General features: G+C 40.8%; 1 protein-coding gene across 1 annotated transcript in view; it reads right to left on the bottom strand.

Moving 5' to 3' along the window:
- LOC126293380 (uncharacterized) overlaps positions 1-18,272 on the bottom strand; it is a 91,852-nt gene extending 73,580 nt beyond the window's left edge. Inside the window, exons 1-2 of the mRNA XM_049986627.1 lie at positions 18,050-18,272; positions 17,855-17,988 (exon numbers count right to left, since the gene is read on the bottom strand). Of these exons, the coding sequence (XP_049842584.1) occupies positions 17,855-17,988; positions 18,050-18,272 (357 nt within the window). The remainder of the gene's footprint in view (positions 1-17,854; positions 17,989-18,049) is intronic.
- Between the last annotated feature and the right edge of the window lie 3,095 nt (positions 18,273-21,367).

The following is a 21,367-nucleotide window of genomic DNA, read 5'->3' as shown; positions in this document are numbered from 1 at the left end:
GCGCATTCGCCCCTGACAGAGCCCGCAACAACTACGACCAGCGCCGGCTTTTAACGCTGCCAACTTCTGCAGGGAATGTTCTCGACACTGGTAACTGCGGGGCAGTATTGTCGGGATCCTCGAGCTGTTAAGACTGCCACTGCAATCGAAAGCGATATGCACTCGATAGCTTGAAACTCTAAATAAAGTGAACAGGTTTCCCGGTCCCTTCAAAAATTCTCGATAAAATTAAAAAGATCTATGTCTTTCGGTAATTTGGGTAATTTTAAGTAATTGTAATGAGGGCTTCCCGTTAACCATTGGCGTCCGCAGCAATTTAACCGAGTAGGGGCGAAATTCTTAAGGGGGGTAGGAGGTCAAACGGGCCGACTTGGAGCAGGACAGACATCGCTGCACATTTTAAATTCCGGTGTCTATACTTTAAGAAATAAATTCATAAAACTTCGTCAGCATCACCAGGAAGGATTCAGGATTCACTCCCATTGCAATGGAAGTTCGAAAACATAAGAAAATATTTTTTTCTTACGTACGAAATTTCATACTTTTTCACTTACTAATGGCAGCATTTGTTGCTATAGGTACACTTTTCTTCATAAGTTAGAGAGATCCTTCGATGAATTTTGCACCGCATATATACCATACTGATAGGTGTATGAAACTCTACAATTTATTTAATTTATGAAAAACGAATGAACTGTTATATTTTAAACTTCATGTTTAAAAAAAACACAAATTTTATGCTTAATTATCTCAATGTTTACCACAGTTTTTAATAGATCTGTAAAATTCTAGAGTTTCATACACCTTTAAGTATGGTTCGTATGCTGTGCAAAATTCATCGAAGAATCTCTCTTACTTATGAAGAAAAGTGTAACTATAGCAACAAATGCTGCCATTAGTAAGTGAAAAAGTATGAAATTTCGTACGTAAGAAAAAAATATTTTCTTATATTTTCGAACTTCCATTGCAATGGGAGTGAATCCTGAATCCTTCCTGGTGATGCTGACGAAGTTTTATGAATTTATTTCTTAAAGTATAGACACCGGAATTTAAAATGTGCAGCGATGTCTGTCCTGCTCCAAGTCGGCCCGTTTGACCTCCTACCCCCCTTAAGAATTTCGCCACTACTCGGTTAAGTGAAAAAAATGACGAAATTTCACATGTAAGAAAAAATTACTTCGTTATGTTTTCGTACTTCCACTGTAATGAGTGTGCATTCTGAATCCTTCCCAGTCATGTTGACAAAGTTTTATGAATTTACTTGTAAAAGTATAGACAGTGGAAATTAAAATGTCCTGTGGTGCCTCTCCTGCTACAAGTCGGTCCTTTATGCAAAACACCTTGTTATTCGTTTATTTCTTTATTCTCCAAAACTAGTTTCGGCGACAAATATCACATTATCAGTAGGTTTTTTTTTCTAAAACTTGCGCAAAATAGCATGGTTATACAAACACAGTAGCACAGCATTACATTTTTACTATTCTTTTTTTTAATATAGTTTTCTATGGATACTTTTATACTACCTTATTTATTGTATGTTACAGCAAGTTTCAAGCAATTATTTTCGTTGTCTGCGAGATATTCTCTGTGCGTTTTTTTTCTGTTGCCGTTTTTTACTTAGCGAACATCATCTGCAACCATGTGAGCGGCTGTTAGTAAACATGTTCGCTAAGTAAAAAAGGCAACATAAAAAACAGCACAGAAAATATGTCTTAGACAGCGACAATAACTGCTTAAAACATGCTGTAACATACGATAAATAAGGTAGTATAAAACTGTCCATACTAAACTATATTAAAAAAAACGCATAGTAAAAATGCAATTACGTACTACTGTGTTTGTATAAGCATGCTATTTTGTGCATGTTTTAGATTACTGATGATGGTGATATTTGTCGCCCGAAAGTAGTTTGGAAGAATAAAGAAATAAACGAATAATAAGGTGTTTTGCATGAAGGCGGACTCATTTTTCTAATATTACTATTTTTCTATGCAAACACGGATCAAATGGCAGAGTTCCAAGATAAAATCATTCTTAAATTTCCATTTGTGTATAAGTTTCTGCGAGCATGAAAACATGTTATTTCGTAAGAACTAAATTTGGTAGGGAGTACACGAAACGTGTATCTCAAACGTTTGACGTTCATTCAGAGAATGTTTGTGAAGCTAAGATTACTTTCAAATCCAAAAGTAAAAGATATTTCAGTATCTGTTATTACAGGTTATCCGTCTTGAGCTGACTGCAGTCTAATTAGAAAAAAATTACACCAGACGCATTTCGCTTTTATTTATAAAGCATTTTCCGTCTTTATTCTGTAAATTGGACACATACGTATGAACATTTTTTATTGTTTCAGAAAAAACATCGTTTTCTTAATAAAACTGGTCTGCACATTATTACGGTGTTTCTTTATATACCCTGTTCCTTCCCTCCTTGATAGCAGCAGTTGGTGTCGGAAGGCTTCATTTCACATTTGTACTTGGCAGATTTTGGCATTCTGCAGTATTTACTGCACTGCATTATTTACACTTAACTCTCTTAAACTATTTCTCATTCCGCACTGTCATAGTGTTTATGTCTGTTTGTTTTGATTCAAGGTTGTGAGTGTAACCAACCCGTGAAACAAAAGGCATATATATATATATATATATATATATATATATATATAATGTGTGTGTGAGTGTGAAATTTGTGGACTTGTCTTCGACGACAATGATACTGAAGATACGAATATTCAGACTTTATAGACTTACAATTGCTTCAAGCTGAAATAATTGCTTAACACTAAGAAAATGACAAAAAATTGCCCCAGTAATAGTACTATCGTAGGCAGAGACTTGAGAGGAGTGGGGGTGGGTTTAATATATATTTCCAGGGGTTTGGAGGGGGAGGTGGTAGGCGGGGATGGGACCGGATAGGGACTTAGGACAGAATCTGGGAGGAGATGGTAGTTGTAACTGGAGCCTGTGGCTAATTTAATGTATTAAGTAGTCAATCAGTTTAAAAAATGTTCAAATCTGTATGAATTTCTAAAGGGCCAGACTGCTGTGGTTAGTGGTCCTTAGACTTACACACTACTATGCTAGGAACAACATACACACCCATGCCCGAGGGAGGACTTGAACTTCCGGCGTGAGGGGCCATGCAATCCGTGCCATGGCACCCCAGGCCACGCGGCTACCCCGCGCGGCAATTAGTTAAAAGATTGTGTGGTTTGACAAGATGGTCTGATCATTTAGGAGTTGTTTCTTTTCTGTTATGGTTTCTTCGAATGTAGTAGTTTACTTTTAACGTGAGGAAGTGTTTCTTGTTGCTGTTTTCAGTAGTATCTGCGAAGTACAATTCTTTTTTTTATGATGAAATGGTGAAAGCCTGCGACTTACGAAACACAGTTCGAAAATATTTCCACAATATAGATTTGTTAGTACGGTAACAATGGCAGTTTGGTGCCGAAAATTACAAGTCCCAAAGAGAAAAAAAATCATCCATTTAAGAAATCCTATTGGATATGAGCGAAAATAAGCACCAACAAATGTCTCTATTTGATACTCCTCTAGTAAGTGAAGAAAAAGACTTATTCTGCTGTGATTGATAAAATCCTTTTTACTTACAAAATTTCATATCTGATAATGCTAATACATCTATTTCGTTACTTTCAATACTTCCATTCTTTTGTTTTGTCTGTCATTGCAAAAGTTTAATAAAATTTAGTAAAATGTAACCCAAGGCCAGCGTTCAAAGAGATGAATGTGATAAACCTTCCTAAATAGCCCTCAAATTGACCGATAATTAATCTGCGACTGAGCCGGCCGCTGTGGCCGAGCGGTTCCAGGCATTTCAGTCCGGAACCGCGCTGCTGATACAGCCACAGGTTCGAATCCTGCCTCGGGAATGGGTGTGTGTGATGTCCTCTGGTTAATTAGATTTAAGTAGTTCTAAGTTCTAGGGGACTGATGACTTCAGATGTTAAGTCCCATAGTGCTCAGAGCCATTTGAACCATTTGGACCTACGACTGGACCAACAGAGCAGTCGTCCCCTCAATTTGGTACGTTGTGCAGCCATTCCCAGTTGACTTCGCAGTTGGTAACTCGAAGCCTGTGTGATTGACGAATATACTTCGGCAGTGGTTCTAAGGGTTCGCATCCACCATGATCGAAACGCAGCGTCAAAATCACCACTGCAGAAAGTAAACGCCGTGATTTACCGTGAACATACTGACAACCAAAGAAGTCCAAGTTATGCAGCCCTTTCTTCAGCCATAGTGTTTCCCGATTCACTCGGCTTTGCTGAATCCGGAGTTAAGTGTGTCATAGAACCATTTCTACATTGAATAAGGTGTCTGCGATAAGGTTGGCAGAAGGGGGCAATTGTTTCCTCTGACAACCCCCATCCTTCCCCACTGCGGACGTCTATGTCACCAACATTTTTAAATTTGAAGTCAGGCCTACAGCACTCTCTATAATTTGTAGACCGCTTCCTCTCAGATTCCTAGAACAGAATCAGACCACCTGGAATTTGTTTCTTCGACCTATATCCCAAGCAGTCTGCTGTCACATTGTGTTGTAGTCAACCTGTGTTTCTTGAAGCCGTGGGTGCTAGAGGGAACAAGTGTCTCAACTAATGCAACAGAGTTTATTACTGAAGCTGTGGAAAGAAAAATTTAGAAAAAAAATGTTGCAAAATTCTTTGCTAATTCATCAACTATACTGATGATGATTTAAAAAGCATAAAATAAAAAAAGAGTAATGTCAGTGCGGATTTCCCCGTCATGACGAGTCCTTGCTCAAGTCGATGAATCAGAGCAGAGGACAAAACGTTCCCGTGGGTTGTTCCATCCTTTTCCTCAGTCTCTCGGCATTGAAGGATTTGCGGCAATTGATGGGTGACTCTCAAACTATAAAACACGACGCCATACGTCACCTCATAACACTAAAAAAAATCGACAGCTTGAAAAATTCCCTTTTAGGAACTTGCAGAATGCTGCATGAGAAAAATAGTCTGCAACTCGTTTTATAATATAATAAATTGTTGTGGCCCCCTCATTAAGAAGTATTATTTCTATTTCTTGATGGTGACTATGTTAGGACACCTCTGCCCACATTCAGACCACCCGTATCTTAAATGTGACAATACAGGCGAAAACCTTTGTACAACAAATGCCCATACAGTGACGATCAAAGCAGCACTATGGCTGTCTCAACAACAGTATTTAAGGTTTCAGCACTTCCGCGACATACTATAAAGAAAACATATGACGGTTAAAGATGCCCCTGTTGTGTACGTACAGTATCTATACGTTCAATATCCTGTAGTCCTATTGGCATGGATCAAAGTAGCTTCTCGGAGGGGTCACGAGGGAGCATTGTAAGCATTCTTATTTTTAGACAGACTCCATTTTCACAGTTTCTTACACCTGTACAAAAGACTACCCCCTGCTTGACCTACAACCGCTGCTAAGTTATCATTCATCATAATATATATTTGTGCGTTTAGGTAAATACCAGATACTTTGTAACACACTCATGTACATCCTGACGTATCCAACATCACTGCCAAAAGTGATCCAAGGATGGAAAATGAATAAATACTTAAAGAATAAAATAAATGCCACTTCAAATCCTCGGAAACTGCTACACTCAGGTGATCATATGAGTTGACAAATTCTGATTCCGCTTATGACTCATTGCTGCTGTAATAGTAGGACACTATTTTTCTTCTTTCTACAGAATGCACAGTCTTACACTACAGATTTGTAGCCATATGCCAGTCATTGTAGCACTTGGAAATCTTAGCAAGATCTGTGTGAATCTTGGTAAAGTTCTTTTGGAATGTAGTCCCTACTTCATTATAGACGACTGTGTCATCTTTATGAAGTGTGGTTTCAATTAACATTGTCAGTCAGGCCATTATAGACATCCTGAATAGCAAGAGACCAAACATACTTCTCTAAAGCATTCCTGAGAGTACTTTCACATATTTTGATGAGTCTCTAGAAAATATGCTTCGTCTTCCCTACCAAGGAATCCTCAGTCCAATCATAATTTTTTTTCCAGATTGAGATTTTCACTCCGCATCGGATTTGATACTCCGTATGAGTGTACGTTAGTTCAGAAACGTTGATGCGTTGCCGAGTCCTATACATTTTATAAGTCAGTAAGTACTGCTTCTGCCATCATCTATTGCTAGCGAGAAGTTAAGTTAGAAAACCGCAATAGTGGAGAAAATCCCAGAGACCTAGCGGCAATTATTCTTTTCACGCACTATTTGCTAATAGAAAAGGAATAGTGCTAAATGGTAACAGTAGCAGAAGTACCCTCTGCCAAGTATCGCGAGGTGTCTTGTGGATTACAGATGCAGTGATGGATGGATTACGGGATGAATGTGATACAGCTGAATACTTCCCTTTATGTCTACTATATTTCCAAAGAATCTATCCAGAGCCTTCAAATATCTAAAACAGTATCGGTGATTTCTATGTTTACTCGCGTATTTGGTTGGGCATTAATAACTATGTTGTCGTATCTTCGCTAGTATGTTTTCGTTATCATCGTTAATTTTAACTCAATCATTAGTTTTAACGGTGGTATTCGTGAACGTGAAGATTCCAGCAAAAAAATGGTTCAAATGTCTCTGAGCACTATGGGACTCAACATCTGAGGTCATCAGTCCCCTAGAGCTTAGAAATAATTAAACTTAACTAACCTAAGGACATCACGCACGTCCATGCCCGAGGCAGGATTCGAACCTGCGACCGTAGCGGTCGCGCGGTTCCAGACTGAAACGCCCAGAACCTCTCGACCACCTCGGCCGGCCGAAGATTCCTGCAGCAGCAGAGCTTCTTAACAGCAAATACTAAGATACTTCGCTTTACGGTAGGGTTTGAGACGTTAGCATTGCTCATTTGTAATTTAAATGGTTCAAATGGCTCTGAGCACTATGGGACTTAACATCTATGGTCATCAGCCCCCTCGAACTTAGAAATACTTAAACCTAACTATCCTAAGGAGATCACACAACATCCAGCCATCACGAGGCAGAGAAAATCCGTGACCCCACCGGGAATCGAACCCGGGAACCCGGGCGTGGAAAGCGAGCACGCTACCGCACGACCACGAGATGTGTTCTTGTAATTTAAATTGTATATAACATTCAGTAATTTTACGGTGGACAGATAGGCCTGGTGAATCATCTAGAAGTTATACGTCGTAAATTTAAGTAGTTTCCGCGAGTCTGCTGCCTGTGTCATTTCCATTAAATGAAGTATAAATAACTATCAGAGCGTGTTTCGACTAAGAGAAGGCATTAATAACGTCAGTCTAACTTTGAACAATATGTATGACTGGACTCATTGCTGGTGATACGAAACCATAATTTCCTCTCCTCCAGTATTGAATTTACGTGGAAATTACTCTCGTAGTTCCCGAAACGCCTCGCGTCACCTTTGCCAATCGCTACGTTATAGGTTAATGGTGTATTATTCAGGTGACAATGGGCGTATTTCACATTTAACGGGTTTTCATTGTCGCTACGCCGGAGTTAACCGCTTTTGTCCCTTTATACCTGCAATGTGGGCAGTCAGCGAATTTATGGTGCTCGGAAGTGGCCGATAATTGCAATTAAATCACAAAAGTAATTATAATTACTCGATGCGATTATCTGTATTTATATCGAAAGAATTCGTTTCCATTGGTACTCTTCTGGCTCCATCAGTGTACTTCTTGATAACGATACCCCCCATTTAACAGCGTGTCTCATGATTTACAGAGCAACGTACATTGAATTTCCTGTATTAACCACCTAATTCTCACTGTTGCCCGATATGGTGTTTTTGCACCCTGATAACGATTCTGTTTACTTGTTAAGATGGTAAGTGCATATAATGTAACACTAACCGAGAGCTACTTTTTGTATACGTGTTGGTCAAAAGTTACAGTCTGCTGTTACATAATATGGAATATAAGGCACATTATGTGACGGACCAAGAAAACGAATTCTTTCTTCCTGTTTACGTCATTTTTAACCTTGTCACTTTTTGTGAATGCTAAAACACGAAAATGCATCGTTATTCGGATTCCAACATAAACTATAAATAACTCTGCTGTATGATTGATCTGCCGGGCCGCAGTCTCAGACATCAGACGGTCAACAGAACCTTGCTTAGTGACTAACAACCTTTTGTCTGTTACTCCTGAAGTACTATAATCCACAACAGGTGGAATATTAAGTTTATTATATTCAGTACCTTAATATCACGATAGCTCTAAATGCGTTGTGCGTTACTAAGAGATTATTTCGGTGGCTAAGTGTCAGACTAAAAATCCGTAAGTCGGCAATTATCGTTTCTTCCAATGCACGCATCTCTTTGTATAGATAACAAATGTGAATTTGCAATGTGGTTTGGAACCTACCTTAACTGTAGGTCGTTCGATAACATGCTAGATAGTAGTATATACAGGGTGTTACAAAAGGTACGGCCAAACTTTCAGGAAACATTCCTCACACACAAATAAAGAAAAGATGTTATTTGAACATGTGTCCAGAAACGCTTAATTTCCATGTTAGAGATCATTTTAGTTTCGTTCTTCCACCTACGCTTAATGGAACACATTATCATAATTTCATACGGGATACTCTACCTGTGCTGCTAAAACATGTTCCTTTACAAGTACGACACAACATGTCGTTCATGCACGATGGAGCTCCTGCACATTTCAGTCGAAGTGTTCGTACGCTTCTCAACAACAGATTCGGTGACCAATGGATTGATAGAGGCGGACCAATTCCATGGCCTCCACGCTCTCCTGACCTGAACCCTCTTGACTTTCATTTATGGGTGCATTTGAAAGCTCTTGTCTATGCAACCCCGATACCAAATGTAGAGCCTCTTCGTGCTCGTATTGTGGACGGCTGTGATACAATACGCCATTCTCCAGTGATGCATCAGCGCATCAGGGATTCCATGCGATGGAGGGTGGATGCACGTATCCTAGCTAACGGAGAACATTTTGAACATTTCCTGTAACAAAGTGTTTGAAGTCATGCTGGTACGTTCTGTTGATGTGTGTTTCCAATCCATGATTAATGTGATTCGAAGGGAAGTAATAAAATGAGCTCTAACATGGAAAGTAAGCGTTTCCGGACACATGTCCACATAACATTTTCTTTCTTTGTGTGTGAGGAATGTTTCCTGAAAGTTTGGCCGTACCTTTTTGTAACACCCTGTATACGGCGGCCCCAGCATTCTTTGCACTTAAATGCGGTATTGAACCTTGCGAAATCACTCATGTCAAGTGCGAGTAATACTGCAAGTTGCCTATATGCAGGGTCACTGACATAACAATCTAGGACTGTAGTAAGCCATTTCTTGTCAATGATGTCATCATTGTCGTCACGTGACAAGCCACGCTTTCTCTTCTCCGTTAGTCTTTCCCATCACCCACTAATCTACTTCAGCGTCGTATAAAATGTGACCCCCATTCCATTTACTAATGATAGGTCTTTAAAAATGAAATTCAGGTTCCATACACGATTAAGCTACGGACATCAAACTTCATTTGTGAATTTAATTATTTTTATATTCCTGGGTTTCTTGTCACATTTTCTGTTTTTGTTGTAATAAACAATCATTTGCAACTACACCAAATTTTCTCTGTAATAGAAGGAAAAAATCTGGAAGCAAAAAACACTGCAGATAAAATACTTTATGATGTTTCTTATTACAGACGTTTATTAGCCCCGATCCCATAAAAACAAGCAATGATTAATATTTTCAGCGAAACGAAATTGCATCTTCAGATAAAATTTTTCTATACAATTTTTTTTCCACACAAATGAAGACAGCGATTTAACACCCTGCGTATATTCGGAAGATGCAGTCAAAATTCTGATTGTTTGAAGAGGTACTTGCTAGATGACTATCAGTAAAAAATCACGTCTGATTCTCACTACTAGCTTTACAGAAATCAATATTTTCTCTGCAAGTAATGAGAAACAGAGAAAACGGCAATATTCAGTGGAAATATGCAAAATACATTATTTTCAACGACCAGCAATTATACGAAGAACAAAAGTAGCTGAAATGACTGAACTGCTCAGTAGTACATCCTCCACAGACCAAGATTTCAGCATCACCTATACCAAAAACATTTGGTGCAGTCTACCCTGTATATTTACTTCTGTTCACTTGCTACAAAAATAGTTGGTATGACCATATTTGTTATACACAACTGAATATAACATATTTTCTAAAATCTATGGGAGAGTCAGAGAAACGCTTAGCCATCCATCTACTGCTTTCTTACGGGATTTATGGTATGCAAGAATGGCTTTACTTCGCTTTTCTTGGTGAACCAACTCTCCTTCGTGGATGTTAAATAGGAGGTCATTTGTCATTCACAGGATAGTCAGAAATAGTATGAAAAATTTAAATGGGTTTTGCAGGGCAAGTAGTGCTGAAAAACAGGTGTTAAGAAATAAATTCGATTCGTTGCCCCGTTCCGATTTAATTGGCATTGAAGTTAGCCAGTCAGGTCGTTGCACGCGCAGATTCAAGTAGCCTTCTAGAGGAAGTACCGCAAATAATGTTCTTCGTTTGCGTTCCTCGAATCGAGCAACTTTACCTTCTGCTCATCTAGCTCTAAATTACTAGGCATGTTTTTTTAAATAAGTACCGTTTTTAATTTAAGAAAGGACGTGCTAAGATATCACAGCAATTTTATTTTTACATGAAAGCCTGTGCCGTAATCTGCGCACTGGCGCCATTACAGTCTGATTCTTCCTTGTTTACTTTGTGTACTGAGTGTTTAAGATGCCTCCGATAATCTTGAGTCCCACTGACGCTGTTATAAGATTCATTAGTGCTAATGGCCTAAAAGCGATCGATATTCATCGTGAGATCTGTGCAGTTTATGGAGAAAACATTATGAGTGATGGAATGGTAAGAAAGTGGGTGAGAGCATTTAAAGATGGCCGCACAAATGCGCATGATGAACAACGGAGTGGGCGTCCTTCGATCGTTAATGAGAGTTTGGTGCAGCAAGTGGACAATAAGGTGAGAGAAAACAGACGCTTTACGATATCCTCCTGGCGGGATGACTTTCCTAATGTTTCTCATAGTGTTTTGTATGGCACTGTGACCGAGCACGTAAATTACCGAATATTGTTTGCAAGTTGGGTACCGAAAATGTTGACTGATGTGCACGAAACCAAACGTTTAGACAGTGTACTGACTTTCCTTGAGCGTACCACAACGACAGTGATGATTTCTTAAGCCAAATTGTTACTGGCGATGAAACATGAGTGGCCTACGTTACACCAGAATCAAAGCAACAGCCCATGGGTGTTGAGCAAGATCATCGTTTTGCTGCAAGACAATGCCCGTCCGCATGTGGCAAATCAGATCAAAGATCTCATCACATCTTTCCGATTGGGAACTCTAGATCATCCTCCATACAGCCCCGATCTTGCGCCCAGTGACTACCATCTGTTCCTGCACTTGAAGAAACACCTGGGCGGTCAGCGCCTTCAAGACGATGACGAAGTCAAAACAGTGGTGATGCAATGGTTAACAAGTCAGGCGGCAGACTTCTTTGAGGAGGATATCCAAAAACTGGTACAACGTTATGGCAAGTGCCTCAATATTGACGGAAATTATGTAGAAAAGTAAATTAAGGTGCCGGCTTTCACGTAAAAATGAAGTTATTGAGATATCTTAGCAAGTCTTTTTTTTAATTTCAAATCAGTACTTACTTAAAAAACAAGCCTCGTATCACATATGAAAAAGCCTTATTTCAGCTGGTAATAATCATCTCAACAACTGACGATGTCACAGATGTCTATACATTGCCGCATTTATAGTACGGAAGTGCTTGAATTTGTGCTCGCAACGACCTGATTGCCTCACATCAGTGTTAATTAAATCTAAAACCGTGCAACTTGTCGAATTTTTTTCTTAGCAATTATTTCTCAGCACAACCTACCGCGGCACATCCTCACAAGTTTTTCTCTTTCTGACCAAACTACATATAATCACCAGCCAATTCAGTCAGCTGCTGGTCTGGCATCTTTGAGCCAGCGTGTAACATAACCAGCAGGTATTTCCATTTCTGGCGATCTTAAGTTCCCTGTTCCCTTTTGATTCCTGCTGTCTCGTTACGTCTCTGTCCCATCTGTCCAGCGATCTGGTGAATTAGGCTCCAGTCTAGTATTTGTTTTGACCATTGGCCATCCTTTCTTCGAGCGACATGACCAGCCCATTGGCATTCCAAGATATTTGCTCCTTGCATTATCGCACTCACTTCTGCTGTGCGTCTTATATCTACCGCTTTCTTTCTGTCTTCGTGTACCCCAACATTTATCTTCCCATTCCTCACTTAGCTACTGTACGTTTTTTGACAATGAACTCAGTCAGTGTTCATGTCTCATAGGCGTAAGTTATGACTGGAAGAATACATTGTTCCAAAACAGTTTTCTTCAGCCCAGCCAACATCATAGCTCGGAAACCTGAAGAGCATCTTCTGTAACGTTGCCAGCCGAATATAATAAATAGATATATTTCTAGTTTTAAATCACATTTCATTTTTGTACGGTGGCTTGGATAGAAACATTTTCTGACTCTTTTTTAGTTGTAGAGTTTCAGTACATGTATTTGCCTCCGTTGTCCGTTCATTTATCATGACCTTGGTTTTCACCATTCCAGAGCAGATTAAAGTAGGTTCTCAAACTCATATTTGAAGTACTTCTACACTATTTTCAAAGAAAACAATGCCATCAACAAATTTCAGATTATTTAATTTCTAGAAACAGCTTTTTCTAGGACTGATAAAAATAGTTTTGCACCTGTAGAGTCACGTTGTGGCCTTAAGATTGAACTCTGTGGATCTCGCTTCTTTATTTCTCCCCAGTCACAAACATTTTCTTCTCTTCCAATATTGTTTGAATTATTCACCACAAATTCTTGCATTCTGTCTGATACAAACATGGTGATTCAGATCCCATATCGATGTCGTTCTATGCAACCCGCAATACAATACGTTGGCTTCGTAAATCACGACCGAAGTTTTGCATATTTTCTCGCTAGTTACGTGTAAAGTGTTATCCTGTGTGAAAAATGAACAAGACCTATATGTAGGAAGTTTCATGTAATTGAATTTTGTACTAGGATATGTTATCCCTCGGGGTCACAATTTTCTAATAAAAATTTACAAGACTTACCTTCAACCAGTTCTCCGCCCCTACGTTGATTCCTCACCAGTAAGGTTTTCTAATATGTTGTTTGTAGCGCTTCCTCCCAGCACCGTACAAAAGCTTCCACCTGCATGAACTGCTCCCGATGTTCGAACTTTTCGGTCTCTGTTGACTGGGTCACAAGCATAAGTCAGCTATTTCGTTAACATTATTAGTTTAAACATGCCCGTAGAGCTCATGAAAGGAAAACGACGTTTGTAAACGTTATGCTAAAACCAATTACTTTGACAATTACGTCCGGTCTTAACTCATACAAGTACAGTAGTTTCGTAGTGAGAAGGCCAGACGAATACAACTTTGTAGTTGTTTATTCTGTGCTTTTAAAATTAACACAATTTACACAAACGTCAATTTCACAATTTGTAAGTGCTGGCCGAAGCCGATCGCGTGCTAAGGTCAGTTAACAAAAGCCATACAACGTCGGATGTGCGAAATAATTCGTGGAGTCGCAAATTTATGTACTTATGTAGGACAGAGTACAACGAACAACATTAGTCAATTCATCGAGAGCTGGGACGAAATGTAAACAGTTTCACATGACTGAACATCACCTCTTCCACTTAAAGTAGGGTACCGAAAATCGTTTGTGCACGAAGTGAAGTTGGCCAGCGGGCTGACGTCACAGCGAAGCGTGTGTCACTCGTGAGAGAAACCTGTATTATGACACTGGACTACGAATATAAGGAAAGAAAGCGTAAGAAACCGACAGATAGCATAGTAGATTCAACCGCAAGCGATTTTAAGAACAATACCAGTTACAATAATAGTAACAACATGTAAAAATCAACTAATTTCATTCTGTCGAGATTGAACTATTTTCATTTAGGTTAATAACACAATATTCTTCTCTCTCATCTATACTCCAGTCTAATTTCCATATTTGAGTTTCGGAGGACGAATTTGTGCCACTCTTCGCAGTCACTGTTCTTACGGCTTGTTCTAAAAGTTTTTAACTTCTGAGATTTTGAATTCTGTTTTTTTTTATGCAACATAGCCTTTGATTTTGATCCAAACTAACTCTGAAATTTCATCTACTGCGTGTTCGTTGTGTGCTACAATTATTTCTTTTCCTTTTCTTACAATTTATAATGGTTCTTTCTTCAACTTACTGTCTTCAAAAGCGATATTTCAGATTTTAGCCATTTTGATACATTTTACTCATTGGAATTCGCATTAGGAATTTTTTAGTTTTGGCGGGAATGGTATGGCGCGTTATGAAGAACAGTAGCTGCGGTTTCTTAAAGCAGAAGAAGTACACCTTGAAAATTTACGGCAATTTCCTATGGGACCAAACTGTTTAGGTCATCGGTTCCTAGGCTTATACACAACTTAATCTAACTAAAACGAACTTACGCTGAGTACAACATACACACCCACACACACCCATGCCTGAGAGAGGACTCGAACCTCCGATGGGGGAAGCCGCACGAACCGTGGCAAGGCGTCTAAGACCCCGCTGCTACTCAACGCGGCAAGTATATTTTGAAACCACTTTCAGAGCGTATGGACGCACATGTCTTCATGATAATCTCCACTCTTCTTGAAGTCAAAAAATCCACAAACTGCCTTCAACAAAACCTTCTTTTCCCCCAATGTGTGTGATAATCCAACGTTTTCCTTTACCCAGTGGGCCCTTGATTTCGGTGGAGAATCCGGATAGTAACGCTTGTATTGAGGATTTTTGGCACTATCTACCGGGATGTTACACTGGGTACGTCGAGATTTCAACCATGTCTCGTCCAAATAACGAACTGGTGTTCCTTCGTTTCTCAACATTTTAATGATTCGTAGATAAAGCCACCTCCTTCAAATTATATCATGTCTGTCACCTTATCGCGTCCACGGCGAACGTATTAAAATTTATTCCTTTTAATAATTTATAAAACGTAATTCTCTAAAAATTGCCCAATTCTGTCCCTTCGTTCACTGCAGCAATCACTTTGTCAGTTGCTGGCAATTTGGTGTAAAGAAACATTCATGTACTCTACTTCGTATCGTTTTTCTATAGAAGTCATCTACACTTTGCGAAAGCTTCTGTCTTAATCTGTCTTTGTTGGATGACTTCAAAGAGTGTATGACCTTGCACTTATCGCACGCTCACACGCTATCGCTAATACAGTAGCCGCAGCGGGACGCCTCTACACTGAGGGAGTGAAGACTGTCTTGTTCATCTCTCGACGGCAGCGCTCCTGCCATACGCCTTCGTGTATTTGTAGGCCTTCTTTCGTTTCGGTGAATGCAGTATAGTAATCTTGACCGTTGGGGACTAAATATGAGAATGGGTTGGCTTTTTAAGGTCACTTTTGTATTTTTGTCTTGAATAACTCGAAAACGGCGGCCTCTAGTGAAAACGCGTCCCAGTACGGAATTTAGCTAAAACTCAATACAAAAAGGTCCTGTTCACTTACTTTCTGTTGGCTTAAAAGTTCGTGCCTATCCAGTGAGAGAAAATCTTGCGCTTGATTTATGCACGCTAGATGTAACGTTTGGGTCCGCGAAAGGCAAAGGTCTCAAGTTCGAGACTCGGTCCGGCACACAGTTTTAATCTGCCAGGGAGTTTTTAACGTTTCTGTCGTTTTGATAATCCAATTATGCCAACTTCATATCTTTTTAATCGGTCGACATGCTTTGAGACCTATTTCATCTTCCTTGGTACAAATTTTATTTCTGAAAATTACGTTGCTATTGAGACTGCGTTGTCATAGATAGGTTTTTCTGCCTTTTTCTGTCGTTTTGACCGCATGTCATATTTTCCGTCCTGCTGCACATATCTGCCGGATAGCTCTTTCTTCTGCTATTGAGTACACTCTATCCACACTGTTATTTTTAAAACTTTCGCAACTTTACTTCACACGTATTTCCCACTAGAAGACATAAAACATGGTTCGAGTATACCTTCTCTCTCCGCTGTTTTAGTAGCAATGTAAGCGTAATTCTTAGGAATAAAATTCGATCCGCAGAAGATGGCACATTGGTGTCAAAATTTGTCACATGTATTTTCCAGTAAAAGTGATAAAACCTGATTCCAGTGTATCTTCTGTCACCGCTGTTTTTTGTAGCAATGTACGCGTAATTCTTAAAAACAAAATTCAACTGCAGCAGATGGCACATTGGTGTCGAAACACGTCACATGTATTATCCACCAAAAGTGATAAAACATGATTCGAGGATACCTTCTATCTCCGCCGTTTTAGTAGCAATGTACGCGTAGTTCTTAGGAATAAAATTCGAAACGCTGAAGATGGCACATTGGTGACTAAATGTGTCACATGTATTTTCCACTAAAAGTGGTAGAACATGATTCGAGTAGACCTTCTGTCTGACCGCCTAGTTGGCCGTGTCGTCTAACGCACGGCTTTCCGGGCGGGAAGGAGCGCCTGGTCCCCGGCACGAATCCGCCCGGCGGATCTGTGTCGAGTTCCGGTGAACTGGCCAGTCTGTTGATGGTTTTTAAGGTGGTTTTCCATCTGCCTCGGAGAATGCGGGCCGGTCCCTCTTATTCCACCTCAGCTAAACTATGTTGGCGATTGCTGCGCAAACAAGTTCTCCATGTACACGTACACCACACTTACTCTACCACGCAAACATAGGGGTTCACTCGTCTGGTGTGAGACGTTCCCTGGGTAGGGGGGGGGGGGGGGGTACACTGGGGGGCCGAACCGCACAATAACCCTGGGTTCGGTGTGTGGCGGTGGAGGGGTCAAGTGGAATGCAGTAGACGTGATGGGGTTGTGGACCATTGCGGCTACAGCGGGAACGGAGCCTCTCCGTCATTTCTAGGTCACCGGTTAACATACAATACATACAATACAATTCCTTCTGTCTCCCCTGTTTTAGTGGCAATGTACACGTAATTCTTAGGAATAAAATTCGACCCGCAGAAGATGGAAAATTGGTGTCGAAACGTGTCTGGCGGAACGAAAAGAAATAAAGAGTGTTTGCCTAAGAATGATATTTTTTTAAACCTAAATTATAAGTCGCACACATCGAAGGAACATCAGGAGGAACTTCAAACTTTGGTACAACACTGCGAGTTGCATAAAACAAAATCGGTAAGAGAGATAAACCATCTCTTATGGTTCAGACCACTTGTTTGTAACACTGTCAACTGTACAAAATATAAATTTGTGTAATTATAAGAGAGCAACATAGCTTAAGCGATCAAACGCCCTGGAAGGATCACAACAGATACGGACAGGCTGAATCTCACGTTGGCTATCCTAGGACGGAAGAGAATTGCTGGGGAAGTAAGCAGCCGAGGGAACAGCAGTTCCCTGCTACACGCCGCTCAGTTTCATGGCTACATGGCCGCTGCCGTTGTGGACAATGGTCCCCCGCGACCCGTTGAGAAGGTCGAGCCGAGACACGCCTGTTTCTGCCCCATGTGTACAAGTGTCTCTGTGTGTGTGTGTGTGTGTGTGTGTGTGTGTGTGTGTGACAGAGAGAGAGAGAGAGAGAGAGCGAGAGAGGGAGGGAGGGAGGGAGAGAGAGAGAGAGAGAGAGAGAGAGAGAGAGAGAGAGAGAGAGAGGGAGGGAGGGAGAGAGAGAGAGTGTGAGTGAGTGGTGGGGGTGGTGGAGAGGTCAGGAGGAGGGGAAGGCTGCACTTGCGCTCGCGGCCACGCGCATTTCCGACGGCTTTGTGGGGGCGGTGGCTCGCGACGGCGTGTCTGCGCGGCGCGCGACTTGCGCAAACAGTGTCACCCGGCCCGTGCCCGCGCCCGCGGCAAACAACTTGGGCCGCGCTGTACACACGCCGCGTCCAAATACGCCGGCTATGCTAATTCGCGGCGCACTTTGTCTCGCCAGTCGGCCCCCCGCAATATAACTTGGCCGTCGCCCTCTGCGCTGGACTGGACCGCCGTTGTTGCCGAGACGCCGCCGCCGCCGGTTTTCCCCTCAGAGTCTGCGGACCGCCACATGACCGCGTATTGTTTGCTGTTAACCTGAAGTGGCTGCAAATTTGCGCGTGCTCCAGCGAGGGCGGCTCCCGAATGCCTGCCGCGGCGTAAACCCTACAAGTCTCCATTTTGGTTAAAGCTCGCTCCCACCTGCTGCTACTGCTGCTGCTGCTGCTGTTGCGCGGGATAAGTTTCGGCCGGGCTGACGCATACCTGCCGTATTCAATATTGTAAGCTGAACGTTCTCCACGAGGGTAGATTCCTCGGGATGCTGAAGCTGATATGGCGTGCCGACCTGGCTCTCGTTCCTCCGAGAGTTAGCCACAATATTTCAGTCATCAGGTACACATATATCTACAATCTAATACACACTCAAAACTCCTTCGCAGTACATTAACAAACCACTAAAGGAGTAGAAAATAAATGATGAGTCTTTGGAAGCGGCAACATCAGTCAAGTATCTGAGTGTGACTATTCGAAATGATCTCAAATGGAATGATCAGATTACACAAGTAACGGGTAAGGCGAACTCTAGGTTTATTGGTAGAATCCTGAAGCGATAAAGTCCTTCAACAAAGGAAATAGCTTACAATACGTCAGATCTTTCAGTCTTAGAGTATTGTTCGTCTATATGGGACCCTTACCAGTTGGGTCTGATTCAAGAAATTGAGAAGGTCCAAAGAAGAGCGGCAAGATTCGCGACTGGCACATTTAGCCATCGCGAGATCGTTACAAATCTCATAGAAAGTTTGAAGTGGACACACTTGCAGATAGACGACGCGCCAAACAGAAGGGGCTGCTCACTAAATTCCGAAATCAATCTTCACCGAGGATGTAGAGCATATATTATTACCACCAACTTTCAAATCGAATAATGATCATCTTCCAAAGATAAGGGAAATAAGAGGTCTTACTGAGGAGTTCAGACAGTCGTTTTTCCCTCGTGCGATCCGCGAGTGGAACAGAGGGAGGAAAATATGACTTTGGCGCGGATTGTGCCCTCCGCCACACACCGCATGGTGCCTACCGGAGTATATATGTAGATGTAGATGTAGACAAGACAAAACGGCGAGTCCATTTAGAAAATCTGAGCGATCGTCTTCAGTTCTTTGGGTTGTTAACGGGTCCTCCGAATTTCCATTCCGTCCACCACTTTCCACTTTAGGCTAGGTTCTCATTCAAATAAGCAAAAAATTTATTTTTGAGACAATGAAAAGACATATAAATCATTTCTTTGGGGATTATGATTGATTATATTGTTTTACTTAATAATAAATTATTTTAGTGTATTTTAAATTTTACTTAAAATTTTCAATAGAAAGGAAAACAAAATGACGCTTGTAATTATGGTTTGGTCAAGGGCCTATGGGTTTCAATCACGCAGACTGCGTGCAGTGTAGCCCCTCAGGAGTTGTCTGAAATCGAAAATGGACAATATCACTCCATACTGATACGTCGTGCTTAACCTGCAGGACGGGACAGGCGTTTAAATGGTGGAAATGGGCCAAAATAAAGGGCTGTCAGTTACACTCGAACATACAACTTTATTATTTGATCAAACATTACAAGCGATGAAAAAAAAATATTTTTAAACACAGCAGCTTTAATCTTTGGTACTTAATTACCGGCTGAAAGCCACTTTAATTTATAAACGCCTGAAGGCCAATAACTTAAGCCGCAAGTATAATCAGAAATTTCAAAGGCAAGCCTTATCTTCAACAGTTCTTTATTTAGGCTGAAGGCGCAAGGGATTTGAGATTTTCTGATGAAACAATTTGAATTCTAAATGGATGAAAGCCCAACACTTAAGGCTAAACAACATTCATTAAAAAAACAAAGCCTTACCTAAAACTGTTCTTAATTAGGCAAAACGCAACCAAAAGAGAAATTTAAAACGCAAAGCCTTATCTTAAAACAGTCCTTTAGGCTGAAGCTCCAAAGAATCAGACACTTCAAGAGCAAACATGTTAAATTCAAATCGGCTGGAGGCCTAACACTTGAAACTACATAACATTATTTTTTTTTAAAATACCAAAGGCCTTATGTGTAATAGTTCTTGAATATAGGCTGAAGGTCTTAAGAGCAAAACAACACAAACTCAAAATCGACTGAAGGCCCAACACTTAAAATTCAACAACATTAAAAACTTTAAAATGCCAAATGCACTTTGCCTCCCCCCATTCCTATGCCCACACCTCTATCTGGACATGGAAGCCAGTGATTTCTTTCACTTTCCTCGGATAAAAAAACATTGCTTGGTAGGAATATCCGAAATGAAAGCGAGATGGTTTTCGAAATGAAGTGTCTCGTGAATACCAAAAATGGTGTCATCTACAACTACAGTATTTGCCGAGTCATCCAGCGTTAGGGCACGTGTGTCATACTGAATGGATAACGTGCACAGGCAGACTAATACCAGTTCTCACGCCAACAGCTCGGTTTTTTTAAAAGTATGATTACCCCTTCCACATTTATATGGGTAGATTGCGAAATCCTATGAAGCACAGCAGGGGCCAAGATCATACTGCAATTCATATGAAAGTTTCTGCTCGTTTACTTGCCCGACGGAGGATGGGCTGAAGATGTAAGAGCTAATAACAGCCTAATTTATTGACTTTCTTTGGGGGAGTCATCAGTTTTCTGATTGGGTTGATGCGGCCCGCCACGAATTTTTTCCTGTGCTAACCTCTACATCTCATTCTTCTTAGGGCAACTGCTGCAATCTATGTCCTCAGTTATGTAGTACATAATCAATATGTAAGGTGCTAGAGGACGTTCGAAGTTACAATCACGAAAGATTGTCCTTGGAGTATCCATAACATTTTCTCGCGACATAAACAACGGTTTTCCGCATTTTGGTTTAGTCTCCTCTTAGACAAACCAGCGACCGTTTGCGCCAGCATTCCTTGCGCACGCACTACATACCTTGTTAATCTAACTTCATATGGAACCTGTACACTTGACCAGTATCCAGGTATGACCCATGCAACCGCATGTGATCACTTTTACAGAAAGCCTACAGAATCCTCTTAAGCTGTCTTCAACTATTGAAGCTACCTTCTCATGTCGTTAATTCCAGGTATTTTTATGACATGACTGTCTGTGGCTCATTTATCCTAGGTTCGAAGTCACTCCATCAATGGGGGTTCTTCCTAAGGCGAAGACGGTGACCGCATAGTAAATGATATACCTTTACTGTGGTTTTCCAACCTTAGGTGGCACA

The sequence above is a fragment of the Schistocerca gregaria genome, chromosome 1, assembly GCF_023897955.1.
Source record: "Schistocerca gregaria isolate iqSchGreg1 chromosome 1, iqSchGreg1.2, whole genome shotgun sequence".
In the NCBI taxonomy this organism is placed as follows: Eukaryota; Metazoa; Arthropoda; class Insecta; order Orthoptera; family Acrididae; genus Schistocerca; species Schistocerca gregaria.
The sequence above is the reverse complement of the archived record's forward strand: the minus strand, read 5'-3'. Positions and strand labels throughout refer to the sequence as shown.